This window comes from Scophthalmus maximus, chromosome 19, assembly GCF_022379125.1.
Source record: "Scophthalmus maximus strain ysfricsl-2021 chromosome 19, ASM2237912v1, whole genome shotgun sequence".
NCBI lineage: Eukaryota > Metazoa > Chordata > Actinopteri > Pleuronectiformes > Scophthalmidae > Scophthalmus > Scophthalmus maximus.
This window is the reverse complement of record NC_061533.1, coordinates 7702268-7719874: the sequence shown is the minus strand read 5'-3', so window position 1 is coordinate 7719874 and position 17607 is coordinate 7702268. Positions and strand designations below refer to the sequence as shown.

The following is a 17607-nucleotide window of genomic DNA, read 5'->3' as shown; positions in this document are numbered from 1 at the left end:
GTGCTTTAGTGGTTGTAATTTTGCAATTCAACCAACATGCAGCATTGATTTTCAACAGTCTTTCGAGAAAACTCCAATGGATATTTATTTTCTGTTGATGAACCAGTACATAACTTAATGACACGTTCACTAGTTCCCTTATAATTAGTAACTAATTGTGTATAGCCTTTCTGGGAAATATCTCAGCACAACTTAACATCATCTATTTTTTAGGAAAATATGCTTCATGTAATTCAGTCTTTTTTGTCTTGGTGGAAATCAGCTACCGTATATCCACGACGCTGAACTGATAAACTTATATTGTATATTAAACATTGTAAATGGATCAACTGAGTTTGACATGAGTCAAACTGTTGACGAATATCGTTTTATTTCACATCAAACACTTGCACCACATTCGCCGTTTCCACTGAACTTGTGTTTGAAAGATTTCTTCTTCTTTCTTTTTTTTTTATCACCGGCTCTTCTTCTTCTTTTGTGTTCATGTTTTCATTCAGCGCGAACAAAGGGGCGTCGGGGGGTCGCTCTCTGATTGGCTCGCGGCCCAGGGGGGCGGGGGGGGCGTGCGTGCGTGCGTGCGGCGAGCGCGCGCGAGCGCCGCTACGACAGATGGACGCCTCGCGCACCCCTGCCCACAGCCGTGCACGAGGGGACGCACGCACGCGCCCGTGGGATTGTTTCAACGGCTGCGGAGCGAGCGGGTTCTCAACGGAGGGACTTTATCTTCACCGGGGAGCGACGGGAGGAAGAAGAAGAAGAAGAAGAGGAGGAGGAGGAGGAAGAGGAGGAGAAGAACCGGAGAGCTGCCCCCGCGTCCCTGGGTCTGGTGAGCCGCGAGACGAGCTCCCCAAGTCGCCTGGAATCGCACAGAAGCGTCGGCGGGGCTAAGTAGGCTGATCATGCTCGACGTCCGTGGGTCGACGTGTCGGTGTGGACGGGGTGTAGTTTCACTAGCGTGTCCACATTCAAAAGAATGAGCCTTTATCATGTATACGTGTGTGAAGGGATACTGGAGAGTAGTGTGTTCATTCAGTTCACATACTTGGTCATATATATATATATATATATATATGTATATATATATGTGTATATATATATGTGTGTGTGTGTATATATATATATATATGTATATATATATGTGTATATATATATGTGTGTGTGTGTATATATATATATATATATGTGTGTGTGTGTGTGTGTGTATGTATATATATATATATGTGTGTATGTATATATATATGTGTGTGTGTGTGTGTATATATGTATGTATACAGTATGTATACAGTATGTGTGTGAAGGGATACTGGGCCAAATATACAGGAGAGTAGTGTGTTCATTCAGTTCACATACTTGGTCATATATATATGTGTGTATATATATACATATATATGTATATGTATACAGTATGTGTGTGAAGGGATACTGAGCCAAATATACAGGAGAGTAGTGTGTTCATACAGTTCACATACTTGGTCATATATATATGTGTGTGTGTGTATCTATCTATCTATATATATATATATACACGTTCACTATGGAGCATATATATATATATATATATGCTCCATAGCAGTAAGTGTGATGGTGCAGCCTTAAACTCCTGAGCAGAAATCGACAGATGATCCGTGTCTTTCTGGTTTGTATCTGGGAGTGTGCTGCTGTGTTAGTTACATAACAGGCAGAGGAGAGTTAAGATTCCTCTCAGCACACAGGAGGGCTGGTCAGACACAGGGACCGATTCCTCTGGCCTGTAGTGTACACTCCCCTCATTCTGGGGCTGTAGGTAAAATAACAGCTGTTGGATGAATCCTTATTGATTGTGAAGGAGTTGTACTGTTCTGTTTCACAGAAGAGTGGACTCAACTTTTCAAGTCAAGTCATGTCTAGTATCTAGTCTACCTGCATTCACAAACATGTGATTGACAAAGCATTTAAAAACAATCCGATTCAACAGCACCACGAACTACGTCCTCCACGAATTCTCATAGACATAGGCACTGAGACTAAGTTAGTGTAAATTAAATATCCAGTCAACTATACACCTGCAGCAAATGTATTATTTGTCTTATTGTTAATCGGCAGATCATCCTCTGAGTTAAGGGTTTGATGTCAAAAAATGTCCATCACAATTTCCCAGGGCCCATTGTGACGCGAACATTGAAAGATACTCCGAAAAAAACAAAAAAAATATCACATTTTTAAAAACTGGAATTGTTCAATTTCTTTTACTGGTTTTGCTTGGAAAACATCCTGGAGTGAATAAACTGCATCTGGTACCTAACAGAGACACTGATAAAGGGGCAGGAATAGCTTCAGCTTGATGTGGAGAACAGGGAAGACATACTTAGATTTAAATCGAAGCCCTGCAACATATTTGACAACCAGAGTCTGCGTGCATAACAAGGAGCAGGAGAGAAACGCACACAAAACTATTTTTGGCTGGGTTAGTTTCTGGAGCTCAGATGTTTTCTTGGTGTTGCTATGACAATGGTGACAATAGTGAGGCAGAGCAGTAGTAATGTGGAGGCCGAAGACGGGGTTGGCGGCGGCGGTGGTGGGTGTGAATGAGAGGAGGTTTGGAGCTATTCATCATCCATTTGGGCCAGAGACATTAAACAGAGGAGGTTCACAGGCAATGGGGGCAGAAAACAAGCGTGCATGTGTGTCAATGAAAGAGAGAGAGAGAGGGGGGGGGGGGAGAATAGTCAGGAAGTTGTGGTCATGAGTTTTAATAGCATGGTGGTTACAACAGGCAAGACAGCAGAGAGGAATACATTTCCTCATTAGAAAGAAATTGGACAGCCGCTAACAAACTGAGTATTACTATGGTACGAAAGAGCTGAACAGATGAAGGCGGATAGAGATGCAGAGAAAGAGGGGAAGATGGAGGCTGAGGGTTGACTGATCCTGTAGTGAGTCACGGGGGAGTTTGATCTGTCTGGCTGCGTTCTTATGATGCTGCTGACGGCTTCAAAACCAAAAATCTGAGACGGCTTTCATGGAGTCTAAATGTCGCACAGATCACAGACGAGGTCAACGGCTTTCACTGGTTTCACAACTCATTTGGTTATATGTCAAGGTAATAAAAAAAAGAATCTGGATTTATATTAATATTTCTGTCTATATTTTACAAACAAGGCGATTTATAGAAAATGAAGTAGTGTAATTGAGAAAGAAAATAACACTTTGCATTAAATGTCTCAATCAGATTCATCATCATGCTGGGCCTTATTTTTTATGTATGCAAAGTTATCTACGGGGTTGTTTGACAAGTTTTCTTTCTTTAACATGTGCATCATACATTTCCTATACATACTTACAGAAAGGTATGGAAAAATCATTTTGGTGTCACATCAAATATCCAGTCCTACCTAGCTGTAATGTTTCCTGGGAAGTCGGAGGATGACTTTTTCACAGCGTTACATGTAGTATCATATCACAACATCCATATGGTTTCCTGTGATTTGAGAAAAGGAAAAGATCTTGATCAGAGGAACATTATTACAATCCCCAGTGAATAAAGTCAAAAATACAAAACTTAAAGAGTGTGCACATTTATTACAACAGTGAATAATTCAGCAGCCTTAAAGGTCGAATGTTTGATTTGAAATTAATTTTAGGAGCCAGACGAATAGATGCACAATGCCTTTGTTTGACTCGCCAGACAGTTTTAAAAACAGGCGGCCAAATGTCTGTCTCAGAGCACTGGCATCACCTGTCAGTGAGTCTACGTCGAGCATGGCTGCCCTTGACCACGACCGCACTATAAAAGGCTAATGATTTCTTTTGTGTCAGTCGGCGGTGGCGTTCGAGCGCTTTACAGGCCTAAAATAGTCGCTGAAATATTGATAGAGCTTGGCAGGGGGTTGGGCTGATTGGTGTTTAATATTTAATTTGTTTCACGATAACTGAGCACATTTGTTTCAGAGATTGACAGCTCCGGGTTATTTATCAGATGCCTGTCAGATTTTTTAAATATCTTTGTTTACACTGCGCTGTAAGGTATGCGTCTGATGTGAGTGTGATAAGAGGGTTTGGCAGTTTATAAACTATTGGAGCAGCGAGGCCAATTCCTTCGAAATGTCCACTGAATACATTTAAGCTCGAAAGGTGAATGTGGTTTCAGCCTTTAATTTCTGGTGTTTACATCAAGATGAGTTAAACAACTCGGGGCACCTTTTGTTTTAACCCCCCCATTTTTTTCAAGCGAGGAAAAATATTCGTAAATGTGACTGACTGGTGTTTCTTGTTGCGCAGGTGTAGTTGTCTTTTTGATTGATTGTTGAAATATTGAATATCTCTGAATATCAACTCTGGGTTTTAGCCTTGAAGACTGCATTCGTTGTTGAAAATGATAAACCTACATGAAGACCAGAGATCTGTCTATGGCGTAAAAGCCATTTTGAAGCTGAGGAGAAACGGAAAATTGATCAGAGCGTTGCACATTGGGCATAGCGGATAAAAACACTTTGGCATGTCCTGAAAAAGAAAGAAACGACTGTTTCTACTGAGCAGCAGCCATGGAACAGGTCGACCAAGGACAAGAGCAGCAATCGATGATGATGATGAAAAAACCCAAAACAATAGCTACTGGCATCATCAATGTTGGGGGGGTTGGGGCACCTGGGTAAAAAGAAGAAAGGATCTGCTCAGGGGTCTTATCAGATTTTCTACACGTGCTCATGTATGTGAACTATTTTTTTAGTGAGCATGATAACTCGCCCTTGCTGTTTGAATTGAGGAAGTTTTGGGCCGTGTAAGGGACAGTGTCAGTTTCCTGTGTGACTTGACTGAGTAAACGAGGAAGTGATTTAACGGAAGGGGAGCACTTCCTTTAAAACGCCCCCACGCTTCCTCGTCTGTTCGCTTGTCACACTCAAGAAAAGACCTGGCAGGCCGTTTGAAATCGACACCTGAGTGACAAAAAACTGCTAATACCTAGGATACACACTGAGTCAACCCCGTCTAATCTCTGTCTCTCTGTCTCTCTCCAAATCTCCAGCTCCCTCTCTCCGGTGACCCAACTAAATCACACAGTCTTCACGACGGTAAGATCACATGTAGTCTTGTAACGGATGTCTATTCAGTCTCTGACTTTTAGTATTAATATTTATCTTTTAGTCATCTTATAGACACACTGAATGTGTTATTACAGAGTAAGATGGAGGCCGTGCAGATGGACAGAGGCTTTTCAATTTATGAACAGAAATTTAAATGTCAGCACCACTGGTTTTCCAAGTTTTATGGCCAGTGACCACAAATCATATGTACTTTATGCCACTGATATTTATAAAGGTTTCTGTTTTATCTACTGTCCCAAGCAACCATAGATTTGTTTTTTCCATTTATTTCCATAAACTTTGATCTCAATTCGCAGAATTGTCTAATCCCATACAATACAATCAACAATGAACAGATTTATGAAGTTAATAAATGTGCATGTGCAATGTATGAGGCATCTCTGCTTTAACATAAACAAGGTTTTAATAAGTCTGCCACTTGATTTTGATCCCACACATTGATAAATATTCAGTAAAAATTTTGAACATCAGGTTGGCAGAGGCTCAACAGACAGAGTAATTAAGATTAATTTGGGGTGGCTGATTGTGTGTGTGTGTGTGTGTGTGTGTGTGTGTGTGTGTTTGACAAATGAATGTATGATCTGTGCTTCCAGTAGCACGATTAGATATAAATGTTTAAGAAGCTGAAATTATTTGGTGCAGCACGTGGCCCATATGTCCTGCACCTGTTCATCTCCTTCCAGAGGCTTATGTCCTGCCTCGACACACACACACACACACACTTCGGTAAAAGAGGAAGGATGGCGGAGTGCCATTTAAAACAGCTGCACGTGTATGTGTTTTAGAGCTGTGTAAAAGACAAAAAGAGCGTGTAGCTCAGCTGTCTCACTCCATTATACAACAAATGTTTTGATTGTGTCGACATACAGAGCGGTGGTTTAACGACCGGCAGTCTGTTGCTTAAAGGAAATAGTTGACAGGAAAAAAGATATGATCTTCTGTTATTGTTTGCTGCCTGGAGCTTTACCTCCTCCTCCTCCTCCTCCTTCCTGCAGCCAGTTTGCCCCTCTCCACGTCGCCCTCCTCATGTCTGTGCTCGCTGCTGGTCATGAGGAGTCATGAGACCGAATCAGATGGAGGAAAATGATTAAGTCTCTCTGTTGCTTCTTTGTCTCCCAGCTCTGCTCATGCTGACTGAAAATGGATGATACACAGGACGGGGTTCAGATTGGAGAGAACAAGTTCATCAGAAAGTAAGGTTCCAATGTCACGCTGTTTCTCACGCAAACACACGTACAGATACTAACTACTACTTTGTGCATTTAAAAAAAAAAAATCTATGGTTTGGTGTGTGTGTGACAGGGATGTTAAAGCACCACACTGGTGTTTTTTTTACGGGGTTCAGCATGTTAACCCTTCACAAACCCGTGCTGCCTTTACTGAGGACTATCCTCCAATCACACATACATTTATTGATTAACCGACTCATTGATTGATCTGAGTAGTATGCACTACGTTACCAAAGTTTCTATGGTCACAACATGGGGTAGAGCCATTACAATTCTGCAATTTGACAAGGACATTTCACCAAAAAAGTCAAGAGCAAGGGCTGAAACTTGAGAGCAGAAGTTTTGCGAGTGCACACAAGCAGCCTGAGCACGAGGAGACTGACTCAAACTGAAGCACAGCCACTGTGTGTCTGAGTGCAGACAAACTGTTCTGAGCAGGAAAACGAAGTGTGCATGTGACCCTGGAGCTGTTGGAGAGAGAGGGCAGGGCTTTAATGGGAAGGAATTACAAAATCTGAACATGAAATGAAGAAATGGTATCCTCAAATTGGAGTAAAATTAAGTATCATATGATGTCCAGCCCATTTAGACTTATACAGGATTGTTAGAAAATCAGACCCAGGTTGCAAACGGGTGGCATCCATAGACGTAGGGCTGCAAGATGAACCTGTAGCACAGTTATTAACTTAGTCATATTGTGACAACATGATGTTATATTTAAAAGAAAAAAACTCCCAACACTTTTACTTTAAGACTAGTTGTTAACACACTTTTAGTTGTTTGTAAGGGGGGGAGGGAAAAACAAATCTATCTCACTACACTTCATATGCTTTGAGAAATAAATAGTCAGCAGCAGGAATGTGAAGAACACATGACCAAAATGAGCAGCGAGCTCCTTTAAACAGCATTTCCTCCTCAGTGAGTCAGCATCTCTTGTCTCCAGGGCAACAGTCCTCTCCCATCTAAAGACGTACAACCTCTACTACGAAGGACAAAATCTACAGCTCAGACACAGAGAAGTGAGTATTTACAAAACCGTGTGTGTGTGTGTGTGTGTGTGTGTGTGTGTGTGCTTGCGTGTGTGCATGCGTGCGTGCGTCTGCATTGATCACAGCTCGTCTCCTCTCTCCCGACAGGAAGAGGGGGAGCTGATTGTTGAAGGCTTGCTGAATATCTTCTGGGGCCTGCGTCGACCAATCAGGCTCCAGATGCAGGATGACCATGAGCGAATCAGACCGCCCCCCTCCTCTACGTCCTGGCACTCGGGTTGTAATCTGGACAGTCAAGGGTAAGAGGTCCAGCAGACAGATCCAGTTACACCTCACTGACCGGAAATGGTGATAATCAGTAGGTCAGTGAGGGCAGATATGGATTATGTCTTGTCTTACGGATGAGAAGAGATATTTGGTGTTTAGTGTTTCTTAACTCTTAAAAATCTTTATTGAAATTATTTATTGTTGCAGATTCAATCCTGAAAATACACAGTTTGTTAATCCCCCTATAAAATACAAACTGGCAATGGTCCATAAACAAAAGTAAACCTTTTAGCCCACACCTCTGGCTCAGGAGGGCTTGTGTCATCAGGCTTTAAGGTCCATCTTCAGCTCCTTAATCCCATTCATCAAATGAAGCTTTTATCTCTCCCAGTATAAAAGGGACAGCATGTTACTTGACATGTGAGTGTTTCGGGACTACAATGACTCACTGGAAATTTTAGTAAAGAGGTGAAATGGTTATTGCTTAGTTTCAGATTCTATTTTATCCTAAAACGGCCACAAAAATGTAATTTAGCACATTATTTATCACAAATGTTAGGCACCCACCAGCAAGTACATCAAAATTATTGGTTTTTATTCACTTAATCAACTTCATAACCACAGTTGTAAAGGGGATTTTTATTAGGTTGGATGCCGTTCAGCAGGATTAACCATCAAGAAAAAAAGATCTGAACATCAGGTTAAGAAAAATGCAAGGTTTACATCCATCCAAAAAATTGCAAAATTACTTGAAATATCAAAGTCAAGACTTACAAATCACAGTGTATCTCAGATACATACAGATGCCATCAAAAAGACGAACAACTCTTACAAGTTGAAGCCCACCAGCAGCGATATGACTGCACACGGTACATTGGTCACTGCTCCACTCTGTACTGTAACTCACCTTCTTTATATACAGCAAATGTCATTAAATTTGAAAATCATTTTCTACACAATACATTTAGCTGCCTCTTCACAGTTTTGCTCTTGTCCTTCGGCACAGTGTCTCTTCGTCTCTTACTCGTGTTTTCTTTCTCTCTCGTTTCCCTTTTTTAAGTTCCCCCAACAGCACAGATGGTCAACCGGTGACGGAGCAGAGCCCGCCCACTGTGGAGGTGACGCCGCCTGAGAGCCAACCAGAGGACAACGGTGTGATGGAACAAGAGCCAGACGGTGAGTGGCTTACCGAATGTACATCATAAATATAGTGACATGCCATGAAGAAATATCTTACCCCAATCCTAAATTTGCTTATAAAAAAAGAACTTAATTGCTAATTGAAACTGATTCACTTTTGTTTTGTTCATGTTGTTTTATCAGTTGCTTTGCTTAGACAGTAAAAAGAATCGCCGGATTAATTTAATAAGATCAAATTAACTTGGCCCAAATCTCTAATTAACTCTCCACTGCTTTACATCAGCACACCATCACTATTGGGTGGAAGCCTCATCTCCAAAATGGCAATTTGTTGTGAGAAAGGAATTAACCTTATTTTAATTTGTCCCGAGTTTGTTTTCAAGCCTTAAGAGGAGTAGATTGTATAGTTCCAATTAGTTGGGATGAAAACATAAAACTTAAGTTTTAAGAAGAAGAAGTGAACACCAGATTTCTTTCTGATATCATTTTCATCAAGTTTTAATCACAGCGTTAGAAACTAAATAAAAATGTTTCCAGTTCTATACATATGATATTAACTGTCATTATTTCAGTGCGATTTAATTCAGTGTTTAGATATCCACCTTTTGAGTGTAGCACTTACTTTTGCCATTGCAAGCACAAATGGCTCAAATTCTAGCAGGAAAAGTCATTGTTCAAAGTCCTTAAAGAACAAAAGTCAAAGTCCGTAGAGGATGCTGAATGAGAACCGATTATCTAAGGGAATGGTTGTTGATTTGGACAGAGGACAGCGAGTGCTCCGCTCAGCTCCTGAGAACCAAGAGTGACGCCGGAGTCCTGAGGCGGGGCCAGCGACGGTCGCCGAGCGACCAGAGGAAAATCCGACGCCATCGCTTCTCCATCAACGGACACTTCTACAACCACAAGGTGAAGCCAGCCCCGCGAGTTTGTCAGCGGATTTTTTGGAAAAGTCTGAAAAAATGATTTAAAAAACTTTTATTTCTGAGAGTCTATATGCTACTATGCAATTCTAACTCCTATCAAAACATATTTTACAGTATTACAGCTGCGTTTTACTTTATTGTCATTTATTTCCTGATTATACAGGAGGATTTAAAGATGTTCACATATACATTCATGACCCATGCATGTTTGCATTGGTGCACAAATAAATGCTCTTCTATTTATGCGGGAAATTGTAATAATTCAATATAAGATTTTTCCCCCACCTTCAGACGGCAGTGTTTACTCCGGCGTTCGGCTCGGTGACTAATGTTCGGATCAACAGCTGCATGAGGACGCCTCAGGTGCTGCGAGTCCTCCTCAACAAGTTTAAAATTGAAAACAGCCCTGACGATTTTGCACTCTACCTCGTCCACGCGAGTGGCGGTGAGAATGAATCTTAACAACGCAGTGGTAATATTGACTGTATATGGTGGGTTTTTATATAGATAGTTACTTTTGTTCTGTCAATGTTTCAGAGCGTGTGAAACTGAAGCGCAGCGACTACCCTCTGGTGCTGAGAGTGATGCAGGGTCCGTGTGAGCAGGTCTGCAAAGTTTTCCTCATGGAGGCCGATCTGGGCGAAGAAGTCACGTATGATGTAAATCACCACGGATACAGAGATACGAGTCCTGGCTGTTTTTCTGTCGCCACAAAATCATTGCCTCTGTGTCCCCAATCCCCCTTTTTTTCATTTAACTCACATTAGTGTCTCTTTTTTATTCTGCTTTGTCATGACATTTCTCCTCACTTCCACCAGGTGGCGCAGTATATAAAGTTTGAGATGCCTGTTCTGAAGAGTTTCATCACCAAGCTGAAGGAGGAGGAGGACAGAGAGGTGCTGAAGCTCAGGAGAAGGTACGAGAACAGAAATATCTTACCTCACTGCATCGCCTTCTGTCATTTATTTCCTTCAGCATGTCCAACTTATGAGCTTGTAATAACTGTCATACATGTTTCCACACAGTGTTGTAAAATATTATTAAACAAATCTTCTTTCTCCATCTGCATTTTGTACGCAGGTATAACTACCTGCGTTGTATAATTGAGAAGCAGCTCGGTTGTCTTCCGGAGGGGGAGACGTGCATGTGATCTGCTCACGGTGAGTGAGGACTCGAGTTCCAGCAAATCGAACTGTCAAAACCTTCCCCAGCGTTTCAACATCCTCCACCCAGCTGTGACCACGAGATCAGCTGAGAAGAACCCAACGTTCGTCTTCCAGTGATCGTCCTGCCTCTGTATGGAGCCGCTCGGTCAATCAGCTGCCTGACAAAACTCTACCACACCATGTTGTGTGCATGTTAAGTGTGTGTCCATCTCAGCAATAGTCTCCTTGAGAGTCACGACGTCTCATGTGGCCTCGTGAGGTGTCTTGATTCGGACCGGAACCAGTCTTATCACCCTCCGCTTTTCTTTGTCTTTGTCGTCGCACAAGGAAACGCATTCCTCTTCTCCTGAGAAACGTTGCCGTGTTTTACAGCAAAGTCATTTGCAGGATGAGCCTAAAATGTGACCCCCAGACTGCAAGCTGAGGCCCCGGATCCGTTTCGAGCACAAACATCTTATTACATGATCTGAGCAAAGTGCCTGTTTAAAGGTTTCTTCAAGCACAAGGACAGGTTTTTGATTAAATATTTTGAAGTCACTGTTGTCCGGAAAATACAAGGGAACTTCTGGGGGTTTGTACGAGACAGTGTGGTTGAGCAAACATCGGGACCAAACAGTTATGGACAATGTGAAATCGACGTGACCACAAGCAAAAGATCGTGGCCCCAAAACACCGTCCAGCCCGGTGTCGTACTGGGTTCTCTTTTGCTCCTTGTGGTTCAAGAATGTGTTGAAAATTGCGAATGAATGAATTTCATTGGCCCCTCTCCATTTTATTGCGGGTGAGATCTTCACTGCAGGGATTGTTAAAGGCTGTGTGAACAGATGTATGTTGTTACCGTCCGTCTGATGGTAACACCAGTTGCCCCAGGCATGAATGTTTTAACTATTTTTGGATTAAATATAAAGGAATAGTTTGGTATTCTGGGATTTTTTATTTTATTGCTCACACTTAGCCAAGCACCTCGATACTGCTCTCATCTCTGTACAGGATGTATGAGACCACCACCAGCCAATCAGCTAGGGCTGAACAATATGCAAAATATGTTTTTTTTTAAAAAGATGATGTCTGGACTAAACAAGCATGTTCCTGTAGGTCTGTGGACCGGGGGGCGTCTCTATCGCTCCACAGGGCTTCATTTTTAATTGTACATTGTGACACATTTGACCTTTATCAAAAATTGGCAGATCCTGTGATTTGGATATGTCCCTTGGCCATATTGTAGTTTGGATAACATGTAATCTGAGTTTGTCCAAATGTTTAAAAAAAAAAAAAAAAAAAGGATCCACCCACCAGCATCTCTGAAACTCAGTGTTTAATAAACGATATTTATTGTTCTGTACCAAAAACCAAAGTGTAAAAATGACACATCGTTTTACAATTGTATTTTTACTTCTCGGTCAGAATATTGTAAAACTTCCTGAAACGTGGAGATTTGTCTTTTTTTACACTTTGGTTTTTGTGTGGATTAAACAAACACAATAAACCTTTTAGAGTTAATGCTGGTCGGTGGATGTTGTTAAGCTACCTGGCTGCCCGCTGTCGCTTCATATTTACTTTACTAGACATGAGAGTGCTGCCGATCATTTCATCAAACTGTCTGCAAGTTTATTTTTCCATAATGGCAAACTATTCCTTTAAAGAAAAAACTAAATCCCTCCTGAAATGATTTAACGCTTTTGGCCCTTTTTGTTTTCTATACTCGTGTTACAGCCTTTTGTAATTTGACAACAGTGAGATTTCAAGCACAGTAAAAGACTACTTGATACATATTTTTAATATTATTTGCCACACAGTGATTCCTGGTAGGTGTTGGACATTAGCTTGGTCATAACAAAAAAAGTATTCACAGGTAGATTTTTCTTTTTCTTTTACTTCCAACAAAGAATGACAAACTCAAAAAAGCACAAAACGAGTGAAATCCCTCAAGACTGTGAATCTAACAGACGACCTTAAACAGAGAATGTTTTAAATGTACGAATGATCATTTCGAAGCAGAACATTTTACCTCCACGTGTACTGAGCTTTGCAAATGTCTGCTTTTATCTGTGCGCACACAAGTCTCGCCGTACAGTACACAGTGGAACACATCGTCCAGAATGTGTGTGATATATTTTTAGTGACTCTCAAGACTTGCCTGCTTTTGTATTGTGTCTTTTACAAAATAATGAAGAAACTTCAATCTTTAAAAAATGTTCAGAACTCATGCCACTACTTAGGAAATGTTGTTGGTTTTTTTTGTACAATTGTTATTTAATAATAAAACAAAATCTGTCTTGAGAACAGTTCTCCGTATATAAATATATGTATCTGTAATCGTCTTCTGCCTGGTTCAGGTCAGTGGGTGAAAAGCCTGTTATGTAACGATGTTTAAATCTTGTATAATTTAAAATGATGTAATAACAATTCTGCTCCAGACAGAGGAGATATAACATTTGTCGTAGTCGAAGCTTCGGGAGGAACCTTGTTTACGTGTTTTGGTTTATTCACTCAGTGGGCGGTTGAATAATTCAGACAAAATTAGAAGCACACACACGCACGCAGGTATTTATGTGTGATGTCGATGGTACAGCAGCTTACTGTACTCTCACTCAGCCAATGAGCAGGGGTGAGTCTAAGTGATCCAGTCCACCTGATAGAGATTGTCTGGAGGATAACAGCCTGGTCCTGGAACACACGTCCACAGACCGTCCGAGGAGTCTGAGCTGCAAACACACTCTTTGTGGAGGAAGAGCCTCACCTGAGCCGACGCATCATTTCCACACTCAACAGGTGAGTTTATTCTAAGAATTATTTTTTTTATATAAACTCGTCTGAAGGTTTTTAAGCAGGTTGAAACTCGGTTCCTTATTTTCTTTGTTGTTTTTGTCGGTGTATTTCCCTTGAAGTTATGTAATGTTATTTTAATAAGAAGTTAACACACTGGGGAGCAGATCAGTCGGCTTCCGAATTCAATCACATTCATAAATGAAAAGTTTCCTCTTCTCTGTGAGTGTGTGGCAACTGTAGACACTATATCTGAGAGTTTCTGGATTATTCTCAAAATAAGTGACCCAGTGTAATTATAGCTCAACTCATCTTTTAAGAGGAAACAGATTAGTCTGTATACAGTTTGTTGACGGCAGAGCAAATGATGTCACGCTGCTCACTGGGAACACAGCGTGGTGGGGGGGGGAGTATTTAAATTGTTTACATGAATAAAACTGATAATACCTCACTATGAATAATACTCCATTACAAGTTGAAGTCGCATTTAAAATGTTGTTTATGTAAAAGCGAAGAAATATTTGTAACAGAATGTACTTAAAAATGTAAGATAAAATATAATTATCTTATATAATTTTTTTCGAAGTGCTCATGAAGCAGAATGTGTTATTTTCAGCGTACTTTAATCTATAATAATTCATCATAAGTTGTGAAAAATTACAACTTCATTCAGAGAGGTAATTTGAAACTAAAGCTGTTGAAAAAAAGCACAATGTTTCCTAAGAAGTGTAGTAAAAGTATAAAGTGGCTTTGAAAGAATGTCAAAATGGTACATAAATACATTTCTTCACTAAATAAAGTTTCCACCAGTGTAGAGTCCTAAAATTAATTATTCCAATTAGTTGTTCGAAAAAAAAGTTGTCTGCAAAATATGGAAGAAAAAAGTAAAAGTGAAATTTTAAATGTTCAGCACAGCATGTTTTCATTTCAATAGTTGTCGCACATTTGAATTGTTTGTCATTTTTACCAAAGTGATTTTTTTAATCAACCAAATTTTCTATGAAAATAACAAGTCACGATATTCAAGTTATAATTTACTCTATAATGACTTATAATTATTATAAATAATTTCCTTGTTGTGGGTTGAATAACTTATGTAACGTACTGACTATTTCACATGGCCTAGAAAGCTAGGTCTCGTGACATAACTCATAACTACATTTCATTAAAAAATATTATTATTGTATAATGTATGTTTCTGTATATATTCATGACACATACTGTATGCAAAACTATATAGTTTAATAAGGATTTATTGTTTAAATACATTAACTTTTTTCCCCCACACATATTTGTTTTCCAGTCTAGATATTGTGATATGTTTGTTGTTATATTAAATCTAGCTTCAATATCTCAAGGCTCTAATTTCCTTAGTTTCGTATAAATAGTTCATTGTTTCTTTGGGTCAGTGTCAATAATTGATTGAACGTTTATTCAATGCAAACAACAATTGGTTATCCATCAGCGCTGTGGTTATTGAAGAAGCGCTCGTCCACATTGCCTGTAGCAGATCCTAATTAAGGGCATTAGAGATTATGAAAGCTATCTGATCCCAGGTCAGCCGCAGTGTTACATTGCGTGTAAGATGCTTGTGTAAGATGTGTTAGTCAAAGCTGGATTAGGAGCTGTGATCTGTCCTGCTCTTAATTTACCAGGGATGTAAAAATACAACGCAGCAGGACTAAAGCTGCGAAGGGAACATTTCGTCAGTCAGTTTCTGTGTGACCGCATGAACCAGTGGTGGAAATACTACTAAGTACATCTACTTAAGTACTTGAGTGAAGTACAATCCTGAAGCACTCAAGCTTTACTTGAGTACATCCATTTAGTGCTGCATTTCAACTTTTATTCATACAGCACTTTTAACAAGATTACAAAGTGCTTCACAGAAAATGTGAAATAAAAGAACATAAAAACAGAGGAGAATAAAATGAGGTTACACTTTGAGAATAAAACAATATATGTCAAACTTGCATAAAAGCTTAGTGATTTGTTAAAAAGAGATTTGAGGATGTTGACTGTCCGAGCGGGATGGGGCTCAAACAGTCACCAGCCGTGATCTGGGAGGAACCAGCAGAGCTCCAGCCACAGATCCAAGAGAACAACCAAGCACATAGTGGGGCAAAATTGTGATATTCTCATTTTTACCCCAGGTAGTCCCACACTGATTTGACAGCTGTATTTTGTAATTACTTTGAAACTTAAGATTTTTTTTACAGAAAGATCTTCTCAAAATATGCATTTTTATACATTAAACTACCCAAATGTTCTTCTTCCATCACTGTCCAGAGTCAGCTGATCATTTCAGAACATGCAACTGAACTTATCTGAACAACAGAAAACACATCAAGTCTTTCTGTTTGGTTAGACAGAGCTCAATACTCTCCAGTGACCTAATCTCAACGATGTTTGCTTTTGTCTTTATTTTGGCAGGATAAAAAAAAAATAATGTTGGGCCTGCAGAACATCCCCCTCACAGTGGCCCTTTGCCTGCTGCTCATTGCCACACTACTGCCCGGCTCCGAGGCCCGGCGTGGTGGCGGCTTCGGTCGAGGCGGGGGTGGCGGCTTTGGTCGAGGCGGAGGAGGCTACAGCCGGGGCTGGGGCGGCGGAGGCGGCCAGGCCTACAGACCAGCATCCAGTGGGCCCAGTGCAGGAAAAGTAGCAGGGGCGGCTGCAGCCGGCGCCATAGGAGGAGCAATGCTCGGATCTGCCTTGAGCCGCCCAGGGTATGGCGGAGGATACGGGGGATATGGGGGATATGGTGGTTATGGAGGTTATGGAGGGGGTTATGGCAACCCACGATATGGAGGTGGTGGTGGTGGCTATGGCCCCAGGCCTGGCTACGAGTCAGAGGGCTCTGGGGATATGGAGTACTACGTCGGAGCATCCAGTGGCCCCATCTACAACAGCATCATCGTTGTTATCGGCTCCCTGGTGTCCCTGCTGATGGGCCACTGGGTGGCGGTCGTGTAGAGCTGGAGACGGAGCTGAGAGCTTCAACATACAAAGAACCCAGACCAAAAAATAATCCAAGACCCGGCAGTGAAGAGGACTATTTTTTTTGGCTCTAAGTTTTCATGTGACCATAAAACATGACCCTTGAAAGATGAAAAGATTTGGCCAAGTTGTTCCACCGGCACTCCAGTGACTCTCCATGCAGACCGGAAGAGGAGTTTGACCCATCATAACCCCTGCAACACGTCAGTGTGACGTCACGCTTCAGTCTGCAGGTGACGAACAGAGGAAACACTTCCTGTAGCTAATTGAATCTGCACTGTATTATCCCACTATTCCTCCTTCTAATGTGTCCAGTCTTTTTATACTTTTGATGATTGCGGTGATGATGATGATGGTGATGATGATGATGATGTTGTTGATTGTTTTAGTGATGGATCACTGTATATTATCCATAAACAAACTGTGTAGGAATAAATTAGATGTGTTTTATCACGTTAAGTCTACCTCAAGATATCATGGCAGGACCAGAGTTTAAGAGCAGCTTCATATGACAAATGCAATTTTTCAGTCGATTTTAATCATAACTAAATTATTTTTCTCTATTGATTCACATAGTTTCCTCTGCATTTTTGTTACATCTCCAGGACATTGCTTGTATATGTGAATACTTTACCAAATAAACTTAATGTTTTATGCCATTTTGTAGATTTTTATGTAAAACAGCAAATTGTTTAATATTGTTATACAAATAAAAAAAATTACTTAGAACAAACATTTCTGTGGATTTTTGTTTTTATTGTCTACATCGTGGTGAGAGAACATATGTTAACATGTCAATAATGAATGACACATTTAAAATATTCATCCCACCTCCCCGAAAAGAAACTCACCCAGATTATCTTAACTTCACTGTTGTTTACAAATGTGTCGCACATTTTCAGATCCATTCACAACCAGACACCAGATTACATAAACTACATCTGACAACACATCAAAGGTAATTGTTTTTTTTAAACAATTGTCCATTGTTGTACTGTTAATCTATATAAAAAAGTGTTTGTTGTAATTAGGGTTTAGTTTTAAAT

The 17607-nt window shown here is 40.6% G+C and overlaps 2 protein-coding genes across 4 annotated transcripts; both read left to right on the top strand.

Moving 5' to 3' along the window:
- The first annotated feature begins 651 nt into the window (after positions 1–651).
- Positions 652–13078, top strand: rassf2b (Ras association domain family member 2b). 3 transcript variants are annotated; one of them, XM_035639508.2, is made up of 11 exons: positions 652–826; positions 5003–5048; positions 6201–6274; positions 7254–7329; positions 7447–7598; positions 8627–8742; positions 9470–9612; positions 9921–10074; positions 10167–10288; positions 10448–10545; positions 10710–13078. In XM_035639508.2, exons 3-11 carry the CDS (start codon positions 6222–6224, stop codon positions 10777–10779), a joined length of 984 nt encoding a protein of 327 aa, XP_035495401.2. In that variant the 5' UTR covers positions 652–826; positions 5003–5048; positions 6201–6221; the 3' UTR covers positions 10780–13078. The 3 variants fall into 3 exon arrangements, with proteins under 3 accessions (XP_035495401.2, XP_035495399.2, XP_035495402.2); XM_035639506.2 differs by having other exon boundaries at positions 653–888; XM_035639509.2 differs by lacking the exon at positions 652–826 and adding an exon at positions 2733–3079.
- A 143-nt stretch (positions 13079–13221) lies between these two features.
- LOC118313752 (glycine-rich cell wall structural protein 2-like) lies at positions 13222–17294 on the top strand. The gene is made up of 2 exons (XM_035639510.2): positions 13222–13567; positions 15995–17294. The coding sequence occupies exon 2, from the start codon at positions 16010–16012 to the stop codon at positions 16535–16537; it is 528 nt and encodes a 175-aa protein (XP_035495403.1). The 5' UTR covers positions 13222–13567; positions 15995–16009; the 3' UTR covers positions 16538–17294.
- Positions 17295–17607: the final 313 nt, after the last annotated feature.